The sequence below is a fragment of the Anabrus simplex genome, chromosome X (assembly GCF_040414725.1).
Source record: "Anabrus simplex isolate iqAnaSimp1 chromosome X, ASM4041472v1, whole genome shotgun sequence".
NCBI classification, from domain to species: Eukaryota; Metazoa; Arthropoda; class Insecta; order Orthoptera; family Tettigoniidae; genus Anabrus; species Anabrus simplex.
Window position 1 is genome coordinate 110,079,774 of NC_090279.1, and position 26,929 is coordinate 110,106,702.

General features: G+C 38.8%; 1 protein-coding gene across 8 annotated transcripts in view; it reads right to left on the bottom strand.

Annotated features, from left to right (window-relative positions):
• LOC136886807 (F-box/LRR-repeat protein 2) overlaps positions 1-26,929 on the bottom strand; it is a 102,244-nt gene that overhangs the window by 15,693 nt on the left and 59,622 nt on the right. For 3 of the 8 annotated variants that reach the window (XM_067159631.2, XM_067159628.2, XM_067159630.2), the window contains exon 2: positions 9,933-10,070. In XM_067159631.2, the coding sequence (XP_067015732.2) occupies positions 9,933-10,005 (73 nt within the window). In that variant the 5' untranslated portion in view covers positions 10,006-10,070. The other 5 variants (XM_068230603.1, XM_067159627.2, XM_067159632.2 and 2 more) reach the window with 5 other exon arrangements.

Consider the following 26,929-nt stretch of genomic DNA (forward strand, 5'->3'; position numbering starts at 1 on the left):
GTTGGTATTGAACATGTGTCAGCTTTCAAATGTCTAGGAAGCATAATAATGGGTCATATGAGGAGCAGTAGGGATGTAAAAACTCACATTGCCATCGCTAAAGAAGCCTTCAACAAAAGGAAGAGACTTCTATGTGGACACTTGGACTAAAGTTAAGGAAGAGGATGGCAAAATGCTTTGTTTAGTGTGTGGCGCTATATGGAGCAGAGAGCGGTGCTGATTTTTGTTTTAAGAGGAAGTACAACTATGTAATGAACCTCTCTGAACAATTTAAGTGGAAAGGAAATTTAAAATAAAACTTATTTATTCAATGAAGGAATTTTGAAATGAATTACAAAAATGACTGTATTGAGCCAAAAGGTCACTAACAAATAAAAGGGAATGTAAGTTTCCTGTGTGACAGAACACTTGAAATTTACATACCCTTGATTAATCCACTCTCACACATAAAGCAGATGACAAGATCAGAGGTAGCCACATCATTGGCTGGTATGCATTTGAGTGTCACCTGCAGACCAAGGTTCTGTCTTAGATCAGAAATATCGGCGCACTCTTTTAGGATGTGGGGCATGGTGAAGTCGGAACCACAAGAACACACTCGGTGGGGGTTGGGGGGTCTTCCCTCTTTAGTAGATAAGAATGGGTAGATCATCTGTGACCTATCCTTCCTCAAACTACACAATACTGTGGACGCTAAGGAAGATAGATGAAAAGAGACTAGAAAGCATTTCAGATGTGGTTATGGAGAAGGATGGAAAGGGTATAATGGGTGAAAATGGTATGTAACGGCCAGGAATTGGAAAGAGTTGGAGAAAAGGAGAAGTTATTACAGATCATCCATACAAGGAGGAACTGGCTTGGGCACTGGCTGTGAAGAGAGTGTTTGCTGGTGGAAGCTCTAGAAGGATCAGTAAATGGGTAACAAATGGTGGACGGTGTCGGAAAATTACACAAGAACTAAAAGGACGACTGCAGGCAGGACTGGGAAACTACGGAAAACAATCTTCATGGCTGCCGATGATGCGTTTCGAACCTACGATCTCCAGAATGCAACCTACATCTATATGGCCCGTACGACACACTCAGTTACACTTTACTATTGCATCATCTTCCCTTCGTCGAAGCTACCGTAGTTATGAGCAGATTACACTCACTGTAACAACGCTATAATGAAAGCTACACTTTCTCGTACGGTATCGTGTCGCTTTAGTGTCGATAATATTATGAGATTATAATTTCCACTGAAAGCGATACCCTTTTCTGTGGGCAAGTCATGCTCACCCATATTTGAGTAATGTGTAGGAAGACAAACAGCTAACTGGCATTCGGTGCGCACACCGACGAATTTCATTGGTCGCGACAAGCAAAGAGTTGTATGAAAGATACTTCTGTCTCCATTTTCAAACCAAAATTGAAACTTTAAGGGATGTCTAGATAAACATCAACTGAACATTGTTTATGCAATGGAAGATTGTGAACGATTTAGACGTTGTTTAGGTAGACGATGTCTAAGGCTTAAAACTAGTCATCGTTTCTGCAATCGGCCAAAATATGTATATCTTAATGTAGCAGGTTATAAGTGACGCCTAAGAACAAGTAGGATTCTTTCGAACTACACAATGTTAACGATAAGAAAAGTTATAGCAAAAACTACTATCTGCATCTGATGAGAAGTCGCGGCAGCTTTTATGTATGAAATGAGTAACAGAGACTACACTAAGCTGATCACTCCATGTTAAGAAAACAGTAAGCCAGGATTGCCATATCGAACAGCTCTGATCAACAGCATTGCGGAAAAATGGCGGCACATAGATTTCAATAATAATCATTAAATTTACGTCGTAATGGCCCACCTTTTTAACCCTAGAATCATAAACTTTAGTCTCCCAGACTACGCACCCCTGTAGTTTCCGCAGGAATTTCCAGACGCTAATGAACTGTGCTTTCCCCCTCCATCTAATCTTCCCCAGCTATCAACAATAAGTGCTGACCTTGATTTCAAGCATAAAGGTCCAGTTGTTTGTTCACTGCGACATGACCGTCAGGTGGTGGTGGTGATTATTGTTTTAAGAGGAAGTACAACTAGGCAACCATCCTCTATATAACACTAATCAGAGTGAATATATGGAAGGGGTCCGACACTTCGAAAAATGAAGATATCGGCCAAAGGAAGACAAGGGCCACGAAGGGCATGAAAATGAAAGACTCCCTAGCCCTCGCAAACCTAATAGCGTCGGGGTCTGAAAAGAACAAGAGTTGACCAAGAGAGGTCGGATAGGATAGATGAAAGTGAGGAGCCTGGCACAAGCAAGTGGAAGAAATGCCAGGACTCAGCTACGGGCCCCGTGGTCGCTGACCCACGCTCCAAAGTTCAGAGCCCCTGGGGCCCCTTTTAGTCGCCTCTTACGACAGGCAGGGGATACCGTGGGTGTTATTCTACCGCCCCCACCCACAGGGGGACGACATGACCGTCACCTGAGAGACGAAAGTTTATGATTTGTGAAAGTATTCGTGATTTGTACATAGCTGTAAACAGTGTGAATATTTGGTTTATTACAGTAATGTTTTTTGTACGTAATACGTAAGCTTAATAGGATACTGAAATTGAAAATCTAGCGCACGATGATGAATTGATAGCGGCAGTTCTTTCTGAATTAGACAGAGAACCACTAGTGGTAATGTATTTCGTGAATGAATTTACCCGGGCAATCCATGGATCAAACAGAAATATTATGACCGACAGTTGGTTCACCTCAATTCGTCTGGCTGATTATCTGCATTGCGACAATAACCTGACAATCATTGGAACAATGAGAAAAGACAAGCCACAGATACCGCCAGAGATGAAAACAGTCAAAGTAAGAAATCTTGGGTCCTCCATGTTTTGATATAATGGTATAAAAGCATTGGAATCCGATAAAGGAAAATCAAACAAGAATGTAATCCTCCTTTCTACATGCCATGAAGTAGGAACAATAGCGGCCAGTGGGAAACCAGATATGACGGAAGACTACAATGGGACTAAAGGTGCCGTGGACACTTTCGATGAAATGTCAACACTGATGTCCTCTTCAAGAAAAACGAGAAGATGGCCAATGTGTATCTTTTATTGTATGATTAATACATCACTTGTCACTGCATACATTATTTATGTGCATAAGATGGTTGAAAAAGGCCAAAAGCCACTTTCAAGGCGAAAGTTTGCAAAGGATATATCCAACATGCAAATGGCTCCAAAGCTGCAAGAGAGAATTCAGACACCAACTTTGAGGCGCAGCCTGAAGAGGACCATTGCTGAAATTCTTGGAAAAGATGGCATTCCTGAAGATCCTCAATCAGGTACTGCTGAAGGAAGAATAATTTGTGCGTTTTGTCCATAAAATAAATGAAGAATGACCCGATTCTTTTGTGAGACATGGCGAAGGCACTTGTCTTGATCACCAGGCAAAACAGTGCATTGAATGTGCCTATTGAAGAAAAACTGACCAGAGTGTATTGTCATCACTACGTGTGGTAGTTTTAAGTATAATATTCTGTATTTTGTGTAAAATGTTAGGTTTATGCATATTAAAGTGCTTTTCTTTTTGGTAGTCTGACAGACGAAAGTTTATGATTCGTGTTACACTGGAGGGACTTTATGATTCTAGGGTTAATACTGTAATATACAATATTATTGAATTACATTACTAAAATAGGGACTAATTTTGGCCTTGGTGTACCAACACACAATTGACATTAAAATCTGGGATAAAAATGTGTAAAATTTGAAAAATAAATTAGGCTCTAAATTGTTAGCATATGGAGTATGCACATCATCCAGACTCTTTCTCGCATTAATATTAATAAATTGTTAGTTCCATCACTGCTAATCATTACAATTTCAATTGCAAAACGGGAACTGGTAAATGTTGGTTCTGTAGTCTGATCGTCAATCACCAAATCTATACTTGAGTGGTGTTAGCAGTATGCAAGCCACTGGACGCCACTGTAAATAACCATCAGCTGACACAGAACTGCTAGATGGCGTTTCCACATCAACCAACGTAAATAAAATGTACCCGTAGTGCCTGTTAAAATCATGCTGAAATGCTGTTGGACATTGCCAGGATGGTACATGAAGATATGGTTAAAACTGACACTTTCTTAATTTGTGGCTGGTATAAATTCTCAATTCATTGCGGTGTCCATGATGTTAACCTCTCGTTACGGCATGTGGTGCATGGCCTCATCAATAAAGTAAATGAATCACTGTATTAATGTTAAAGAAAGAAATTGAGCATGGTGCAGGTGGTGGTGATTATTGTTTAAAGATGAAGTACAACTAGGCAACCATCCTCTATATAACACTAATCAGAGAGGAAAAAAATGGAACGGGTGCGACACTTCAAAATAGGGAGATATCAGCCAAAGGAAGACAAGGGCCATGAAGGGCATGCAAATGAAAGACTCCCTAGCCTCCATACGTAATACCATCGGGATAAGAAAAGAACAAGAGTTGACCAAGAGGGGTCGGATAGGATAGATGAAAGTGAGGAGCCTGGCACAAGTAAGTGGAAGCAATGCCACGACTCAGCTAAGGGCCCCATGGTTGTGAACCCACGCTCCGAAGTTCAGAGCCTCTGGGGCTCCTTTTAGTCACCTCTTACGACAGGCGTGGGATACCGTGGGTGTTATTCTACTGCCTCCACCCACAGGGGGGTGAAAGTGAGGAACCTGGCACAAACAATTGGAAACAATGCCAGGACTCAGCTAAGGGCCCTGTGGTCACCAAACCATGAAATGAAATGTCGTATGGCTTTTAGTGCCGGGATATCCCAGACGGGTTCGGCTCGCCAGGTGCAGGTCTTTCTATTTGACACCCGTAGGTGACCTGCGCGTCGTGATGAGGATGAAATGATGATGAAGACAGCACATACACCCAGCCCCCGTGCCATTGGAATTAACCAATTAAGGTTAAAATCCCCGACCCGGCCGGGAATCGAACCCGGGACCCTCTGAACCGAAGGCCAGTACGCTGACCGTTCAGCCAACGAGTCGGACACCAAACCATGTTCCCAAGTTAAAAACCAATGGAGCCCCTTTTAGTCATCTCGTAGAACAGAAGGAAATTGAAGGAAGTCAACAAAGTGATGATGGATGTTCCCGCCATTGAACTTCCTCCCTGCAAATGTATTTCTTAAATAGAAAATCTTCAGTAGTTATTTTAATAATGCACAGGCAAAAAATGCCTCATCATTTTTTCTTTCTTTCCTAATACAACATGAAGTAAACCCCATGGCACTACAGCCCTTGAAGGGCCTTGGTCTACCAAGCGACCGCTGCTCAGCCCGAAGGCCTGCAGATTACGAGGTGTCGTGTGGTCAGCACGACGAATCCTCTCGGCCGTTATTCTTGGCTTTCTAGACTGGGGCCGCCATCTCACCGTCATATAGCTACTCAATTCTAATCACGTAGGCTGAGTGGACCTCGAACCAACCCTCAGGTCCAGGTAAAAATCCCTGACCTGGCCAGGAATCGAACCCGGGGCCTCAGGCACGCTACCCCTCCACCACGGGGCCGGCATACAACATGAAGTACATTATAATATTCCTTAATCATGAGGAATTATGGGTGTGTATGAGGGGGTCTGTTCAATCCTTGTAGGTCCGTAGAAGCAATACTCTTTTCTTAATGTGGAATGATCTACACAAATATTAGTCCTGATAGACTCTGAAACAGATGCATGTTCATTATTAAACTGCCCATTATGCAGTACTTACAGCAATTGTGAAACTAAAGCACAATTGACCTACCATTTTGAAACATCATTAATAGCACCACAGTTTGAGTCACCATGGTGGAACAGATGTTTATTTTCAGGCCTTGAGATGTAAGATTGATGCTTGTGCAGCAGCCATGCTTACGCTTCTCCCCCCATCCACGCGAGTTCTCATCAGATGACCATAGTGTAACAATATATAAAATACAGTGGATATGTACATACCAGTGCTAACTGAATGGGAGCACAAAATATGTTGCTCATAGCAGGTACCGAACTGTGGTGATCAGTAACCCAGTACCGTAGGGAAGTATCTGAGACCATGATGGTGGTGGTGGTGAGTATTGTTTTAAGAGGAAGTATAACTAGGCAACCATCCTCTATATAACACTAATCAGAGAGAAAAAACGGAAGGGGTCCGACACTTCGAAACATGAAGATATCGGCTAAAGAAAACAAGGGCCCCGAAGGGCGTGAAAATGAAAGACTCCCTAGCCCTCGCAAACCTAATAGCGTCGGGGTCGGAAAAGAACAAGAGTTGACCAAGGGAGTTTAGATAGGATAGATAGACGAAAGTGAGGAGCCTGGCACAAGTGGAAGCAATGCCAGGACTCAGCTGAGGGCCCCGTGGTCGCCAACCCACGCTCCAAAGTTCAGAGCCCCTGGGGCTTGTTTTCATCTCTCAAAGAAGAAGGTTATAAGAGATGTAACCCTGGAGCATAGATGAAAGTGAAATAGGCTATCTACGTTAGAGCATCAGTAAAGGAGGCCTATTCTGTGTCGAGTGGTGGTGGTAATTATTGTTTAAAGAGGAAGTACAACTGGGCAACCATCCTCTATTTGGTGCTAAGCCATGCTGGCTACCATTATAATTATTTCTATTAACAGTGTTTGAATAATGTTGCATTGTTTAGTCTATATATAAAATAAGAGTTTTGTTTGTACATTGCTCAGAATTTAAAGAGAATGGTATATCTGTATCATTCCTGTCCATAGTAACAAGGAAATGCATTTTTTTATTTTTCCTTCATTTCTGTCTGTCTCTATGTATCTATGTATGTATTGAACCCATGACCTTTGTGCCCTAAGAATATTTAATAAGAAGTTCGATTCTTGATAGCATGGAGTTGACACGTGGCAAGGGGGTGATTACCTTCGGTCCCACGCTCTGGGATACGTGACGTCAGTCGCACGTGTCAACGGCGGAAGAATCTTAAGTCATTTTTGTGAACTGTTTCAAAGTGCGTGTATATGGCGTGCCCAAGCCAAGTCAAAAACATAGTGCCTATCCAATGAGGTCATTTATCCCACAAATCGAACACGTATAAATTTTAAATGTCCATGAACACTACCGCCGGAAATGTAGCGAGTATGTTGTCGCCTTCAAAACTCTTGTAATTACAGTTTAGTTAAGTCAGAAAATTTATTGAAATTTTCTTGGCGGCAAAGTGAGATGCCCGAAGAGAGGGGGTAACTGCTATAAATATGGAGGGATACCATGACGAAGTCTCCTTCTCCTGCATTTTGTGTTACGAAGCTGATGAAAGAGGGTTGAGCTGCTCTGTGAAATCAAACAACAAAAGTAGACTAAGTTCAACCGCAGATTTTAGCCATTGTGGCTGGGGTCTTGACTCCATGTGGAGATAGTTTTCTTGAGTGGAAATAATTGTACCAGATAGGACGGTCAAAGTACCGAATAAAATTTTATGTGATAAAGAAAGTAATTTGTGTGCGGAAATAAATACCGTCTACCATGTGCGCTCAACAAAAACAAGTGAAGAGCATTCCTTTTTTTTTTTAATGCTTTATTTCCAGGAAACCTGAAGAAATATAATGATCTGTAAAGCCAGAAATGTAAAAATGGCTAAATAAAAATGCCAGGGTCGCTGGTGAGTCCAACGATGACCGATGGCGTAACATAAGGTATGTGACTTACCATCTTACTACCTATCATATCTTGTTTCATGATCTCTAAATGTGTATTTGAATGGGGTATATATGACGCAGTTGGTCCCCTATTAAGTTTTTGTAAATGTTAGAATACGACCAGAAAAGAGTCATTTGTTTTATTTTCCACTTGGATAAATTTTGAAGTCTTGCGAGTGCTGTATGATGTTGTAAAAAGTTATTGAATAGGGTTTCGAAGTGATATCACGTCCAATGTAGATCGTCATTTCCGTGATGACTATATTTTGTGATGTCAAATTAAGATGTTCATTCGATGTAAAATTTTTCTGTCTAAAATTTTGACGTAAATAATATAAGAAATCCATAGTTACCCATTTTCAATCGAGTGGAAGCGCGCTGTCGAGTGAGAGTATAGTGTGATGAATTTGGTCACGGAGTGAAACATTTTTTTAGGCCCATTTTAAACTGTGTCTGACTGGCAATAAAAAGATCTAGTAGAATTTTTCAGTCATTTTCGTGAAAATCCAGTTATAAAAATACAATATCATTTTATGCGAAGTTATTCATTATTAATGCACTGTGCGTATTAGACGTCGTGGATTCTAGTAAGGATTTTATTCCAGTTCCTTCGGTCGGTGATAGTCGTGAGTTGGGAAACAGAGGTTAGTTTTTGATGACAAAGTTTATACAAGGAGTAATTTTAATACCACCTATTCAATACAAATTTATTTCACTATAGTGTGGTTAAATACACATGGAAATTATCAGAAATTTGAAGTACATGTTTCGCCCACTATTTATTGGGCATCATCAGCTTCAATCAATCTTAAAACACTCATGGTATAAGGAGTCATAATAACTTATGTAAAAAATTTGATGAATATTTACAAGTGTTAATACTGTGGATGTAAATTGTTTACAGTAAAAAATATTAAAACAGAACTTATACTAAAATCACTTTGAAAAAATGATGTGTTCATCTAAAAGTAATAGTCATATATTGTTTTTAAAAAATAGTCCATGTCTGACACTGAAATGGATCTTCTTGATGAGAAGTTTAAGCAATATATATTACACTAGGAAACAGAATATAAAAAATGAGGCGTCAACAGGATAAGAACAAAACGGTTAAAAGATGCAGTAAAAGTTCATATTTGAGGCCAATATTTAAAATAAGAATGAAAAGATGTAGTTGCATTGAAAGCAGTCTAGTTTATGATGTCTTGGAAAATTGGATTAAAATAGTGGTATGTCGTGAAGTGCTGAAAAACATTGAAGAGTTTGCCGTAAAACGCTGCTAAAATATCAAATAAAAGAAGGTAGGCTGGACGACAAATTCGTTTAACAGAAAATGCCTCTTGTAGACGTGGATGTCTGTAGTAGACAATGTTGTCAATCTGGAATGAAAGGGAAGGCTAACTTGACGACGGGAAATAAGCCGAGAATATATCACTGAAAACGATAAGTAGCCACATTAAAGGATTCATTTTTATAGTTTGAGCAGGCTTATTGGTGAAACGTGAATGTAAATGTTTTTCTCTCGTACATTTTTTATGTTTTCCATAAGACTAAGATGTTTGCTTCCTGAGTAACGTCTTTGTTTTGGTTGGCTGACACCTTCATACGATACAAAAATCAGGTAGTACTATGTTACGCTTTTGTGTAATAATGTAATAAAATTCAGGAAGAAGACTCAGTTCACTGCCAGGGTCCATGTTAAAAATTGGTAGTGCTGAAAGTGTTAATAAGAGTCGAAACTAGTCCCAGTATTAATAAAATATAGTAACATGAAATTAAAGTTATTGAATAGGTGGACCGTCCTCACCATTGGTAGTGATCAACTGTCGATACGGATCCATATTGAAACTTATTACTGCCCATCTCTCTCTCTCTCTCTCCCTGTGTGTGTGTGTGCGTGCGCGCGCATGCGTGTGTGAGAGAGAGAGACACACACGTACACCAGATCACTGTGCATGCATTGCCATCTTCAGTTCAGTATGCGGAACCACTGCAGTGAAACTCGCAGTTTATAATCACTGTAACAAACTCTGAAATTTCAGAAATGTGGCTGTGATTAAACTCTCCAGGATACTTTAATAATAGCTGTACATGAAAAAAAAAAGGACAATAATACTGTGTGCTCTAAGTTCCAGAGTACTGTATTTACTAGCATCCAAATCTCACTTTTGGTGTTTGGGCCATTTCTGGGAGAAAATAAGTAGAGTCTCCTCTTAAATCAATGACAGTGAAAATGTATAATACTTACTTTTACCACCTTTTTTGAAGAGTTTAGCAGAACATACATTCTTATAACATGCTTTACTTGGTTCAGGTTCCATGTTGAAGGGTACGTTACAACGTGGTTCTTCATCTCCACTGCATACAACACAGTTTATAGCATCGCCTGGAAAAACACAGAGACATAGTAGTAGTAGTAGTAGAATAGCATTAAAGTTGCAGCATCCTCCATCTTTTGGCTTTGTTTTTAGGATATGTGGCTATACCGCTCCCAAGCGAAGCCCATTAAATAACCAAGACAAGACAAGACAAGAATAGCATTAACGCGGTGAGGAGGAACAAGAATCTCCTCGCTGTCGATTGAAATGCCATATCAGTACTTTGTGAATAGAAAAGTGAAACATTTTGTGCTGAACTATGTGATATGTTGTTTCAGATTTATCTTTTAACCAAAACTTGAAGTTTGTTGTTGAACTGGACAACTTGCAATACCGTACCTCAATACAGATGACGAGAGTGAATGCTGAGGATTACGAGTTCTATTCTAACACCATCCTTCGTAACTTACGTTTCGCGGGGTCGCAGATAGGTTGGCAGAAAGGTAAAGAAGAACATCGCGTGTGTAAAGATTTGCTTTTAATTAGGGATCCCAGATTTTCAAAACAGAAAACTGAGGCACTTCCTTTCATGTTCGAAAGATATTTAAAGATATTTAATACAAGGTGGAGTTACGGGTACGTGAACGAATCGCATCCATAACATTTCATTATAACTTGTGTTCTAAATGGAAGATAATAATTGCTTTTATGCAAATAAAGAGCAAAATTTGCGGTAAATTAATAAATGCGATTTTTACTACAGAAATATACTTTGCTACATTACGACTATGAATTCCACTACGTCACAGCGCTTCAGTATGTCATTTGTTCATTTAATACTTTTGTGTGTGATGTCTTCACATTTTGCTTGATGTTACTTGGTGGGGCAGGTTATTGACTTCTGCCCATTTACCTCATTAATTAATACAATTATTGGCCCAGGCACCAACAAAATCATTTTCATGTTACGATAAACTTTTCACCTCTGTTTTCCTGTCAGAACTGCCTGCGCCCGACAAAGATATCGAGAATTCACAGACATCTAGTTTACATGGACGTATTTCTGAGTTCAATCTTGTTGTTTACTTAGTCTTGCTTAAATTATTCCTTTTTTTTTTTTTTAACAGCGTGTGTGAAGTTCAATAGCACTGACTTTCAAGTTCGAATACACTGACTGAATGAAAACTGTGGTAAAACTTCCGCAAGCGGGCCGGGCATGGCGCGCCTCACACTTCGTTCGCTGTACACACGGAGGCTTGGCGGCGGGTGATGCTGTCACCAACTGTTGAGAAAATGTGACGGTATGTTACAACCACTAAATTAACTTTTTTCTTGCCGTGCGGGCAGTATGCGCCGCGGCGATAGTTAAGAGCCTCTCGAAGGGAGTGTGGCCCCCGAAGGTTAATAGCGATTGTGCAGAATAAAACACTACCAAAATTAAACAAGAATGCCACTATTCTAATAAAATACATAATGTTATGATATTTACATATGGTAAAATAATGGGCTTTGATTTGCTATTCTCCGGACCACCTTTTGAGCAGACTAAAGCGGAAGTGACGTCATTGTGTCGTCACACTCGCCGTGGTTGCCAAATAAGCCGGCGCACGATTCAAAGTTGTACTCCACCACTATAATACAGCACAGCTCATGGAGTGAACCTCGAATGAATTTAAAATAATTAATACATTAACGTATGCGTGTTAGAATCCCATAGTTTTTAAGGGCTTACATCTTTAAACAATTAATTTACTAAATTAAATTTTAAATGTGAAAACCTACAATCTGTTTTCCAGTCAATGACTGGGTCAGGGATGGAATAAATGAAGCCCCATCCTGCGCCGAGGATAGGAATTGAGCCGGCTGCCGAAGCCTGTCTCGCTCCTCTGGGGCAATGATTAATGACTGACAGATGAAATTAAATGATACTGGAGAGTGTTGCAGGATTGAAAGATGACAGGGAAAACCGGAGTACCCGGAGAAAAATCTGTCCCGCCTCCGCTTTGTCCAGCCCAATTTCAATAAATTAATTATTACAAATATATTTTTATAAAAATATTATTACATATATTATTATTATTATTATTATTACCCTCATGCGGGAGGTTTCAGCGTCAGCTTACCTTGTGCCGCAGTAATTAATATGTGTCACTATCGAGTGGCTGCACATCCAAGTCGGAATCAGAGCCAGGTTCAGCACACGAGGTAAACTAATCCCGCCGTCAATACTATTCGCTCAGAAATGTTTATGAACAGACAGAATTATGTTTCTCTCGCCGGACGTAAAAATCTTGCGTTTCTTGTTCAACTGATAACAGTTTGAAGTTTTGTTCGGATGCATTGCACAATAATATCCAATAACGAGTAAGAAGAAACCTACAAACGTACAAGGGACTATAAGAATTATGAATTAGCACACAATACGCACATACATTCTTTTTGTAAAAGCGAAGCACACTGATAAAATTCCCTCACTGCTGTTTTAAACAGACTATGATTGGAACTAAACCCACGTGTTCAAGACACCCACAGAGTAAGTATGGCAGCTCCGCATTGACTGCACCATTGCCAAAACTCGCTCTGAGTAGCACACCACCCTTGCCCCCTCGCCTACCGTGTTACAACACCGTAGGGGCTGCCCCTGTCGCCCGCGCCATCCCCTGGTCTATACACTCACTTCCGCTTTAGTCTGCTCAAAAGGTGGTCCGGAGAATAGAGTCCTATGAATGCCACATTTTCCTAAAACAGTATTGCTTAAAGTTTAAAAATAGGGTACCGTTCTTAGAGTTCAAAGAGTCACTGGGGTTTTGGTGTCAAGTTCAAAAATCTATGCCAACATTGTCATACAAGATATATACATATGGTACAATTAAGGGCTTTGGCTTGCTGGAGTCCCATGAGTTTCATGAGTGCCCATGAGTCCCATGAGATGACCTCTGGTACTGACGGCGTAGTGTTTTATCCTCCGAGAAAATTAATTTAAAATGTGACGAAAAGTGCGGAAAATGTCGAAGATTAGTGAAAAATGGGATGTTGTGTGATTCATGTGATCGATAGTGGCATTATAAGTGCGGAAATTGCCCTAGAGACGTAAAAACTAATGGAAATGTTGACTGGATTTGTGAGTAGTGTGTTCAGAATGTTGTAGTTGGCGATGGCGTTGACGATGAAGCATCAAAAATAAATGATGAGGAATACAAAAGTGCATTAGAAATTATAAACATTCTGCAAAAGAACAATGAGGCTCTTAAAGTAGAAAATCGTGAATTAAAAGAGAAACTGCGATTGCTAAGAAGAAATCTACAACTGAATTTCCAGAAATGAACATCAGAAATAGGTTTTCTGCCCTAAATAATTTAATTCAGGAAGAAAGTGATCACATGCGTGAAACCAAATCATCGTGAACCGTTGCCATGCCAAGGTTAAAAATTAGGCCTAGATTTCAGAGTCAAGACCCAGCTAGGCCTAAACCAGCAAAGGTAGCTGTGTTTGGTGATAGCCAAGGAAGCGGAATTGTGGGAGTGTTAAAAGACTAGAATATAGCAGCAACTGGAGAAATATATCCAGGAGCTTCTATCAACAATGTCCTGGTAAACATAGAAAAAGCAACTAGGAACTTCGGGAGCAGCAATGCAGTGCTTATCATCAGTGGGACGAACGACATAGCTCACGACGACGCTAAGAATGTAAGTTCACAAGTTAAAAGTACACTAGGGAATCTGACTCACACTAACGTCTTTGTAGTGAACATGCCCCACAGGCATGATTTGAGTGGAGACTTGTGCGTGAACATTGAAGTGGACAAGGTCAGTACAGATATTGTTGAAATTTCTAAACATTTTCCGGAATACTCAGGTTATTGAATGCAGTAGTTTCGAGACACACTATTATACAAAACATGGCCTCCATCTAAACAATTCTGGTAAATGAAAGATTGCTAATATTGTTGATGATTTTATTAATCATAAGATATGTACTTTGATAAATGTAACTCCCTTAGGAAAATTAGTAGAAAGAGTCAGCTTTTCTTCAAGCTGGCTCAGTCAACTAGAAAAGTGTTATAAAATTTAAGAGGCCATGTAAACCAAAACTAGCATCTGTGACCAAATCAGATTGGTCACCAAATCAAACCATTATCAATGATAGTTTAGTAAGTAACCAAACTCAGATATGTTATTCTCCTATTCATAAAATACCAGTACATGAAACATCAGGTCAGAAATCTCCACCAATTATGAGTGATACAAAAAGTAGTTACTGAGAGGTAAATGGCATCCAAAAGAAAGATAGGAAGGGTAAATCTCTCAATTTATTGCAAGTGAATATCCAGTGCATTAGAAATAAGTTGTTAGAATTTGCCAAACCGAGAAAGTTGATGTTATTTTTGTATCGGAGCATTGGCTTTCGGAAAATAAAGTAGAATTTTTTGTGCCCCGTGGATATACTGTTGCAGATATGTTTTGTAGGAGTAAAAAGAAAAATGGGGGAGCTGGGATCTTTGTTAGAGAGTGTTTTAAATTTGTAAAAATTGATATAAGTCAATATTGTGTGGAATTAGAGGGAGAATTTAGTTGTGTGAATCTGGTTAATCAGAATGTGATAATTGTTAGTTTGTACAGATCTCCAAATGCCAATGTTTATGTATTTCTTAAGAATTTTGAATTAGTAATGGAAACATTTTTTAAGTTTAAGGCCAAATTTGCTGTTTGTAGGGATTTTAACATAGAGATTGCATATTCAGATGGGCAGATTTCTAGAAATTTTCTGAATTTACTGAATGAAAACCTACAACCTGTTTTCCAGTCATTGACCGGGTCAGGGATGTAATGAATGAATCATATATAGGCTATTATTACAATGGGGTCGCCACTCCCAAGGTAATTATTAATGAGTGATAAATGCTATGAAATGAGAATGGAGAGTGTTGCTGGAATGAAAGACGACAGGGAAAACCGGAGTACCCGGAAAAAAACCTGTCCCGCCTCTGCTTTGTCCAGCACAAATCTCACATGGAGTGACCGGGATTTGAACCACGATATCCAGCGGTGAGAGGCCGACGCGCTGCCGTCTGAGCCACGGAGGCTGAATTTACTAAGAATTCTAAATTTAACTTGCACAAACAAACTACCTACACATAATAATGCATGCTTGGATAATATTATTGTAAATTTTTTGAGAGATTTGTATAAACTTAGACTTGTTGCTGGGGGTTTTGGAGATCATGACCCCTTGCTCATATCATATCTTAAACAGCCTGACATAATTTACAATGATGAACCTGTTCTGATATGGGTAAAAATTCAGGGTGATGATTATATTAACACATTTATTGAAAATCTGAAACAAATTAACTGGGGCTTTGTATTTGAATTTCAAATGAGAGAAAATGATATTGAAACTGTATTTGGAAACTTTTTAGATAAATTGGTTGACTTGTGGCATTTATGTTCACCACTGGTAAAAATAAGTCATAATGGTAAACTTAAAAGCAAGAAGTTGAACTGGTATACTGGTGAATTGACTCAGTATAGAGAAAGAATGCTTTTGCTGTATAGAATTTATAAAAACTCTTGTCAAGGAGGAACCGAGCAGAATGGCATGTATAAAGCTTATCTTAATTGTAAAAAGTTATATGAAAGAAAACTTATCCATGCCAAAACATTAGCTTGTGAAAAATATATTGCGAATGCATCCAACAAATGCAAGGCGGCATGGGATGTTATAGTACAAGAAAACATCCCTACTCGAACTCAAGACACATTTCTCGATCTGGAAGAACTGAATAATTATTTCTTAAACTCTGTAAAAGAAATCGGAGATCAAATTAAGGCAACAGGTACAGCTGTGAGTGACTTTCTTCACAATCAACCCCCCTGCCGAAACACTTTCCATTTGGTTGTATTCACATCTGATGAAGTAATTAAAGTTAGCTTAAAATGATCAAACTCTAAGAGTATGGGTTGTTATTGGTTATCTAATGACATCATCAAAAGAATAATACATTTGATTTCTGAACCTCTAGCTTTTATTTTTAATAAGTGTTAAGAGTTTGGTGTTTTTCCCGATCTACTTAAAATTTCTAAAGTTATTCCAGTATTTGAAAGTGGGGACAGAAATTTCTTCAGAACTATTGTGCAGTATCGATTGTTCCAATAATTTCTAAAATATTTGAACCACTTTTTTTACAATCAACTTAGCAAGTATTTTGAAACTTACAATCTCCTATCCGACTGTCAGTTTGGGTTTCAACAAGGTAAATGACATTAACAGCTTTTGAAAACAAGCAGGTGATCTCTCTGGTGTTATGTGATCTAAGTAAAGCTTTTGATTGTATTAATCATGAAATTTTACTTGCAAAGCTTGAGATGTATAGTGTCGAGTATCTCTCATTGAACATAATTAAATCATACATAAATAACAGATATCAGTTTGTCTCAATTAAAAATAGGTATTCCAATTTGAAGTAAGTTACAACTGGTGTGCCACAGGGCTCTGTCCTTGGTCCATTTTTATTCATTCTGGCAGTCAATGATTTACCGCAAAATGTCAAAGCTCATGCTCTTATATCATATGGGGACGATACAACGTTAAATACAAAACACCAGAGCATCTCAGGTTTGAATCAGATGTCACAGGAAGCTCTTGCAACTGCAATGCATTGGTTTTCATCCAATAGGCATTTGTGCAATCAGGATAAAACTCAATTTCTCACACTAGGATTATTCAAATATATTGAAAGTCAGTCAGTCAGTCAGTCAGTCAGTCAGTCAGTCAGTCAGTCAGTCAGTCAGTCAAACTTTTGGGATTTCATATTGATGCCAAATTGAACTGGGAAACAGACATTGATCATGTTTGTAAAAAAAATATCACGAGTGGCCTATTTGATAAGGAAATTGAGGGATGTAGTTAGCAGTGACTACCTAAGGATGGCATATTTTGGTCACTTCCAGTCACACATTACTTATGGACTGTTATTATGGGGGCATTCTTCTTATGTATATAACATTCTTCTAATACAGGAAAAGGTTGTCCGCACAATGTGTAGGGCTGGTGCAATTGACCATTGTTGACCTCTCTTCATTAAGCTTAAAATACTGACAATTATAAATTTGTATATTTATACATCTTTGACAAATGCTAAAAACAATACAAATGAATTCAGTACTAGGGAAAACATTCACCTTCATGATACTCGGGGCAAAGCAGACATTGACATCCCAATTCATAGGCTGTCAAAAAACTGCTCACTCACATAAAATCAGTTGTTTAAGATTATTTAATAAATTACCACATTCTGCACGGCCCACTCCTTTAAGTAATTTTAAAAGAAAAACGTATGATTGGTTAATAGAAAATCCATTTTATAATACCTGTGAATTCTTAGAAATGCAGAATTTAGTATTAAGTTTTAATAAAAGGTGTATTTTCATTTGGCCTTAGTAATATTAAGTACTAAATTATTATCAGTTTGTTGTTGTTGTTAGTCATTTAGTCGCTTTCGACTCTCCGTGACCCCATAGACCAAAGTGCTCCATTTCTTCCTGTCATATACTATTTTCCAAAGTCTTTCTAAATTGAGAGCCGTGGCTTCCTTGATGCCATCAATCCACCTCATCCGTTGTCGCCCTCTTCTCCTGTTACCATCAGTCTTCCCCAGCATTAAGGTCTCTTCCAGTGAATCATGTTTTCTCATAATATGACCGAAGTACTTCAGTTTTTGTCTGAGTATTTGACCTTCCTGGGTTGATTTCCTGTAATATGGACTTATTAGATCTCTTCCCAGTCCATGGAACTCTAAGGAGTTTTCTCCAACACCATAGTTCAAATGCGTCTATTCTTCGACGCTCAGCCTTTCTTACTGTCCAGGTCTCGCTTCCGTACATTGCTACTGGGAAGACCATAGCTTTCACTATACGAATCTTCGTTCTTAAAGTTACGTCTCTACTCTTGAAAATGTTATCAAGGTTGGCCATTGCCTTCCTCCCAAGGAGCAAGCATCTCTTAATTTCATGGCTGCAATCGCCGTCAGCAGTTATTTTGGAGCCCAAGTAGATGAAACTAGGAACAACCTCCATTGTTTCACCATTTATATGCCAGGAGGTGATAGGTTTAGTTGCCATGATCTTTGTTTTCTTGACATTCAACCTTAGTCCAGCTTTTGAACTTTCTTCTTTCACCTTCATTAGTAGATACTTAAGTTGTTCTTCACTTTCTGCCAACAGGGTGGTGTCATCAGCATATCTAAGGTTATTTATGTCTCCCATCAATTTTAGCTCCAGTTTCAGTTTCATCTGTCTGAGTATTTGACCTTCCTGGGTTGATTTCCTGTAATATGGACTTATTAGATCTCTTCCCAGTCCATGGAACTCTAAGGAGTTTTCTCCAACACCATAGTTCAAATGCGTCTATTCTTCGACGCTCAGCCTTTCTTACTGTCCAGGTCTCGCTTCCGTACATTGCTACTGGGAAGACCATAGCTTTCACTATACGAATCTTCGTTCTTAAAGTTACGTCTCTACTCTTGAAAATGTTATCAAGGTTGGCCATTGCCTTCCTCCCAAGGAGCAAGCATCTCTTAATTTCATGGCTGCAATCGCCGTCAGCAGTTATTTTGGAGCCCAAGTAGATGAAACTAGGAACAACTTCCATTGTTTCACCATTTATATGCCAGGAGGTGATAGGTTTAGTTGCCATGATCTTTGTTTTCTTGACATTCAACCTTAGTCCAGCTTTTGAACTTTCTTCTTTCACCTTCATTAGTAGATACTTAAGTTGTTCTTCACTTTCTGCCAACAGGGTGGTGTCATCAGCATATCTAAGGTTATTTATGTCTCCCATCAATTTTAGCTCCAGTTTCAGTTTCATCTAATTTGGCATTCCTCATCACATAGGCCTTCTCTGCATACAAGTTGAATAAATAAGGTGACAATATGGAGCCTTGACGTACACCTTTCTCAATCTTGACCCATTCAGTTGTTCCATATAGGGTTCTCACCGTAGCTTCCTGATCAGAGTAGAGATTCCTCATAAGGCAAATAAGATGATCTGGTACTCCCATAGTCTTGAGTACTTGCCCCTATTTCATTGTATATGGTCAGTGGCAAATAAAGATTCTTGATTCACATATTCCAAAAATTGTATTGCTAAAAGGTTAAAAATAGGGTACAATTCTTAAGAGTTCAAATGGTCACGGAGTTTGGTGTTAAGTTCAAATATCTATGCTGTATGCCGACGTTATGTCCAACTGTTGTATAGATATGTTCAGGTGCATTGATGGACCACAAATATGCGGGGAACGTTGCATTCAGGAGAAATGAGGTTCTGTAACTTGTTTAACAGGTACTATGTTCTTTCTTAGTCTATATCGTTGCTGATACATGCTAGTTTAATTTAATCCTTTTTTATCTCAGGAAGAATTAAAAAAAGAACTAAACCTAATTCATGTAATAGCGGAGCATAATTGATACAATACAAACATGATAAACAAAATAATTCACAAAATATAAACATCAACCAAAAACCAAATTGAGTAGAAACAACAAACCTAAGGAAGACTAAGCACTTTTTACCATTAGCAACACCCACATCCACCCCATAACCAATATTTTCAAAAGACAATATAAGAATAGCTTACAGAACCATACGTGATAATTCCTCCATTTTACATAGCACTAAATCTTTCAATGAAAACAACAAATCGGCCACTCCGGAGTATACCGCATGAAATGCAACGATTCTGAAGCCAGCTACATCGAGCGCACCAGCAGATGTTTTTCCATTTGCTACAATGAACATATCAATGCCACTAAATATAATAACTTTTCATCCATAGGGCAACATGTCGAAGATCATAAACATAAGTTCACTATAATTGAGAATGACATGAAAATTTTGAATATGAACCCCATAGGCCCATTGCTCAATATAATGGAAGATTTTTACATCAACATAGACCAATACACTAATCCTAACTTCAGCTTAAATGAAATTATAGATAAAACAAATATTCTCTTCAACACAGCCATTCCCATTCTAAAAGACACATATTTAAAAAGAATGAGCAGACACAAACTTACACACAACCCAAAAGACACACCCCTCTCCAACCCACCCCCTCCACAAGCTGCTTCGCCCTCCCTACTTCCTCTCAATCTGAACGCTACGACAGTGATACGACATACACACAACAATGCGCAGCACACTTCCGACCATACTCAAAGTCATATCCAGCCCACATGTAAGTAACACATACACTGCAGCACACAAACCTTTTAGCGGGCACTCTCTATCAGTTATTCCAATTCCTACCTTTCCTTTTTTTCTTTCTCAGATTTTTTGAATTTATCTGAGCGGGAATGCAAGTATGAAGAGGGGAGCTCTATCAACCTACTTTCATATAATTCAATGTGTCGTACACAGCATATTATGCCTCAACAGGGATTAAATTAAACTAGCATGTATCAGCAATGATATAGACTAAATTTACAGAACCTCATTTCTCCTGAACGCAATGTTCCCCGCATATCTGTGGCCCAACAATGCACCTAAACATATCTACACAACAGTTGGACATAATGTCGGCATACAGCATAGATATTTGAATTTAACACCAAAAGTCAGTGACATTTCAACTCTAAAAATTGTACCCTATTTTTAACCTTTTAGCAAAACAATTTTCGGAATAAATGGCACTCATGGGACTCCAGCAAGGCAACGCCCTTTACTGTACCATATGTATATATATCTCATATGACATAATGTTGGCATACAGCATAGATTTTTGAACTTGGCACCAAAACCCCAGTGACTCTTTGAACTCTAAGAACGGTACCCTCTTTTTAAACTTTTAGCAATACTGTTTTAGGAAAATGTGGCATTCATAGGACTCTAAGCAAATCAAAGCCCCATATTGTACCATATGAAAAATATCATAACATTATTTATTTTAGTAGAATAGTGGCATTCTTGTTTAATTTTAGTAGTGTTTTATTCTGCACAATCACTATTAAGCAGGTTCATCAACAGCTATTGATGACATATTTACAGGTTGAAACTGGAATTTTTTTAAATGTAAATATTCTAGACACATTGTAAAATAAAGTATTCATTAGGTGTACTTGTGTACATAATTTAGACCAATTCTGTTGTTAAAATGAAGGAAATACGTGATTACACGTCTTTATTATGGTGAGTTTTGTAAGTACGCAGCCAGAAAACATCCGTTACCATCATTACACAGCTTAAGATAAAAATGTTCACCACAACATGTTGTGGCGACCACAGCCTTCCTGTTCACACTTCTTTGTCTAGCCCTAACCTCAGGAAGGAAACAAAAGATCGCACGATGAAACGGAATGCCACAGAAGAGAGTTGCCGTAGTTACATATCTATATTTCTCTAGTAATAATGGTATTTATCGATTTACCGCAAATTTTACTGTTGATTTGCGTGAAAGCAATTGCTTTCCTCCATTTGGGGTAAAAATTACATTGAAATTTCATGGATACAATTTGTTCACATAACCTGGAGTTATGTTTAACTGTTTAGCCTTAACGGTTAATGTTAGTGGATAATTTGAATGTCTATAATTCAAAATCGTCTTCAATTAGGATATTTTGCTTTGTCCCTAGCATTTTGTATGTAAACAATGTTAAAAGTTCATGGGTGATTCGAATTTTATTTTGGTTAATTCGAATTACTTATACTTGAATCGTCTTACTAATAAACGGTGTATAAATTTTATATAAGGTTTATACACCGTTTATGTGAAATTCGTTACTAATAAATCATGTATAAACCTCCTGTGTATACATCTGTTATAGTTATTCACTGAATTGCTTATACAGACCTTGTATAAGCATTGTATAGCAGCGAGTAGCAGAAAAAGAAATGAGCGAGCAGTTTATTTTCATAGTATTTACTGTCTGCAGTAATTTAATCATGGTGAAATATTCGATGTATCCATTCAATATTGAAGGAATGGACAATAACGTTGATGATCTTCACGGTATTTTAAACATAGAAGACGTACACCATTTAGGGGTTGTGGAGGCTAGACATCTTCGTATAGTAAAACTCTTTTAAAGAGATGGAATGACAGTGAATAACTATAAAAGAAGTGATGGTTGTGCAAATTTTTGTGTAATAATGTGTTACTGCTTAATAGTCTCGCTCTATGGCTAAATAGTTAGCATGTTGGCCTTTAGTCACAGGGGCCCGGGTTCGATTCCCGGCAGGGTCGGGAATTTTAACCACCCTTGGTTAATTTCGCTGGCACGGGGGCTGGGTGTATGTGTCATCTTCATCATTTCATTCTCATCATGACGTGCAGGTCGCCTACGGGAGTCGAATCAAAAGACCTGCACCTGGCGAGCCGAACATGTCCTCGGACACTCCCGGCACTAAAAGCCATACGCCATTTCATTTTACTGCTTAATAGACTTTTGAAATTACAAGTTTATTATACATTATTGGCCTCTACAAAGATCTTTCTCAAATTTGAGTATAAAAAGGGACATATTCTTTGACATAAAAAATTGTATAACTTGAAAACTGTATATAATATGATTTCCATACTTAGTAGTTGAATACTCAGATATATGATGTATAAATGCCTAATAGAAACTTTTTTGATCAAACCTTTCTTTTAGCTACAAAACAGTTTTACTTTCTCCTGAAAAGTAAGGATTTTGGAATGTGTGCCCTTTTCAACTCAAAGATTCAGTTACAATTGCTTACATTTTCCGTACTATCCCAGTTAGGAGTTCTTGATCTTTTCTTAAGCTTTTCCATTTCTTTCATGGCATTCATTACACAAGCAAGTTGAAGAAATATTGATATCAGTATAAGCCAATTTCCAGCTGTCTCACTTTGTGTTGCCACTGTCTTTTCGATATGTCAGGGGTGGCCACTAACCTTACTTCTGGGAGCCGCAAATTTAGGAGACAAAAAATTGGGAGCATGTTTAGAAAATGGTTTATAAAATGAAGACACGTTTTTCATTTTATACCAAATGAAGGAACATTTTCTACACCACACAGAACATTAGTTTTCAGGTACACATCAAGGAATGAGATTTTACTTTTGAGAAGTGCTTTTTTTAGTGTTCATTTTTGTTGTTAGTTTTTTTAAAATCTGGCTGATATTTGGTAAGCACACTTAAATTTTTATCAGTTCGTTCAGATCGATATGTGTATTTAATGAATTTAATCATTGAGTACAGTGATTCACACACATAAGTAGTCTCAAAGATTGAGATTAGTCTTTTGGCACACTGTTTTGTTAGTGTAACATTCCGTAACATTCTTCCAAAATTCTATGGTAGAAATGCCACTTCGTTTGAGTCCTTTTAGTCCTTCGTCCTCTTGCACTTCTTGTAGCTCCAACTGTACAGCTGCTGTATCCTTTGTTATTGGTGATGAAACAGGACTGCCTTCGCCCACAATATCAACAGAAAAAGGATTTTCCAGGAATTAAAAAGGTTCAAGTGATCTCAAATCATTAAATCTGCCATTAATTTCTTCAGCAAGGCCAGACATTTTACTCATGCAATCTTCAGTTTCCACCTGAACGTCAGGAAGGCTTTCAGTAATTTTTTTCAAACCTTAGTCTGAAGGTCTTTCCCAAAAAGCTTCAACTTGCTATGAAAGCTAAATACAGTCTGGGCCAATTCAGAAATATCTTCACGTGTGAACGCGGCTGGCTTCACATCACTACACTGGCTCACTGACACACTCTCCTGCTCAAAGCACTATCTTCCTTGTAAAGATATGTTTAGCGTTTTTAAATGCTGGACCACATCTGTAAAAAAAGCCAAATCTAACAACCACGAGGGGTCATTAAGTTCAGGGAATGATTTTCCTTCTATAAACTGTTTAATTGCATCAAGTAATTCAAAAAAATCTGTCAAGAACGTTGCTTTTTTTTGTTTTTTTTTTTGCTATTAGCTTTACGTCGCATCGATACAGATAGGTCTTATGGCGACGATGGGATCGGAAGGGCCTAGGAATGCGAAGGAAGCGGCCGTGGCCTTAATTAAGGTACAGCCCCCGCATTTGCCTGGTGTGAAAATGGGAAACGACGGAAAACCATCTTCAGGGCTTCCGACAGTGGGGTTCGAACCCACTATCTCCCGATTACTGGATACTGGCCGCACTTAAGCGACTGCAGCTATCGAGCTCGGTAGAGAGAGAACATTGCTTACTGATAGCCATCTTACTAAGCAGTACCAAGATGCATCATCAGGAAGCTCATCATTGTACATATCTTCTATAAAAGATTTCAACTGTCGGTATGTTTTGGCACAAAAGCGAATACAGTTAACAATTTTTAGAACTACCTGCATAATATGCGCGTACTGAAAATATTTTGCTGCTAAATGTTCTCTGTGAATAATACAATGTACAGGTAGGAAATCAGGAAATAATTTGTCAGCATTTAAAAGCCCAATAAGCCCTTGTTTCGTGCCAGTCATCGACTGTGCACCATCGGTAGCATTGCTGACAATATTACCGATAGGCACTGAGTTTTCTGTAAAACACCATCCAGGGCTTCTTTAATGTCACAACCATGAGTAGTATCCTTCAAAGTAACCAGGTCTAAAAGTTCTTCCACCACCTGCAAGTCCTTTGACACATACCTCACAAATATAGCTTGTTGTGGTTTATCTTTGATATCAGTAGACTCGTCGGGAGCCAGATTTACTGCTAAGCACTCGCTTAGATTTTTTTGTAAATTATTTAAAATGTCCACACTAATAACAGAAACTCGCCTCTCTATTGTGTGTCCAGAAGGATCAGTTTCAGCATTTTCTTATGTTTGGGTTCTAAAACAGAAATAACTTGTGCCATTTTCTTCTTAACAAACTCCCCCTATGTGTAAGAAATGAAGCCAGCCTCGGTTGTCAAATCTGCTTCCTTGGTAAAAATTGACATAACCCTACTCTGACCATGGAGTTCTTCCTTTAGTGATTTCAGCTCGGTTTTCGTTAACTGAGAACCAACAGGAAAATCTTTGTTGAAACCGCTGTGGTTAGTGTCATGATGGCGTTTTAGATTACTGGCCTTGAACATTGACAATGTTATTTGACACAAAAGACACATTGGCTTACCGTTTCTTTCTACAAAAACCAATTCTTCCTCCCAGTCGGTATTAAAAGCTCGATTCTCCTCTTCATATTTACGCTTCTTAGACAGCATCGCAACTGTTCAGACACCAAGCCACAACTGTACTGAAACAGCACACAACTGCACACAGAAAAGTATCGACACTCGCTACTGCCTATACGTGAACGCAACTGGCTTCACCTCACGACAGTGACTCACTGACACACACTCCCGCTCAATGAACTATCAAATGGAAGGCGCCGGCACTATCTTCACCTTTCATGTCTTACCACTGATCTACAGCGCTAACAACGTTAAGCTGCACATCACTGCTACTGACTGCCGCCAGCCGCGAGGTGTCGTTAGATTCCATTAATTATATCATTTAAGTTTACTCTAAGGTTAGTGTCAAGAGCCGCACAAGACTGACTCGCGAGCCGCATGCGAGGCTCGCGAGCCTCATTGTGGCCAGCCCTGCGATATCCCATGCTACTGCGCAACTTTCTGGAAAGTTTTGCTCGGAGATAACAGGCAATAGCGATCATAAAGGCGTTGAAGATGTGAAATACGTCAGTGAACTGCAGGAAGAGGTTCCTACGACTTTTTTTTTTTGCTAGGGGCTCTACGTCGCACCGACACAGAATAGGTCTTATGGCGACGATGGGATAGGAAAGGCCTAGGAGTTGGAAGGAAGCGGCCATGGCCTTAATTAAGGTACAGCCCCAGCATTTGCCTGGTGTGAAAATGGGAAACCACGGAAAACCATCTTCAGGGCTGCCAATAGTGGGATTCGAACCTACTATCTCCCGGATGCAAGCTCACAGCCGCGCGCCTCTACGCGCACGGCCAACTTGCCTGGTGTTCCTACGACTTGGAACAAGTGTATACGTGCTGTATAGTAATACAATGCGTATACCACGTTTATTAGTAAGAAAAATATACAACGCTTATACAGGGTTTATTCACTGTATAACTATACAACTATTAAACAACTGTACAAGGACTTTTTATTAGTAGGACGGGGATGATACAGCACAGTATTATATTTTACAGTACGCTAGACTGTGTGGGAATGGGCTGAAGGCGGGACAGTTCCATCTCCTTACCCCTCCAGGCTGCCTGTGTGGTCAGTGTTCTTTCCACCTACCCATTCCTCCCCTCTCAAATACTCCTTTGCCCTTGTTTTGAACTGACAGTTGCATCACAGAATCAAGGGGTCGAATATGCTTAGTGATTATGGTGCCGTTATGAGAGACTGCATTGTTTGAGCATTTGTGCTTGATCTTTTGTTGAGCGTGGTTAGTGTGGCAATGTCCTAATGAAAACCCAAGACGTACAAATCATTAATTTTAGCTGGAAAGGTAGCAGTGATTAGGGAAATGGAAAAGGAACTAAAGAAGAAATCTGGAATTGCTAACGAGTACAGAATTTCACCTAACACGCTATTGACTTATTTGAAAAATAAAGACAAAATTTTGAGCTGTGGAACTATCAGTAGGAAAGGCCAGAATTGGACATGAATCATATACCCACACATAATGAGGAGAGAATTAAATCAGCAAAGCAAATCATGATCTCTGCGTTTTATAATGGGTGTTAGGACTATTTGCAAGGGATAAATATCATTATGGATCCATATTGAAGATACTGTATGTAGGATGCTAATACATTAAAATTGTAAACAATTAGGAATTTATCTTTATTTCCATATGGGACATGTTTCGTCTTTTATTGAAGGCATCTTCAGTCACAGTACTACCTCAAGGCATAAATCAGGTACCTGATTTGGATTTAAATTGTAATTACTAAGAAATACATACATA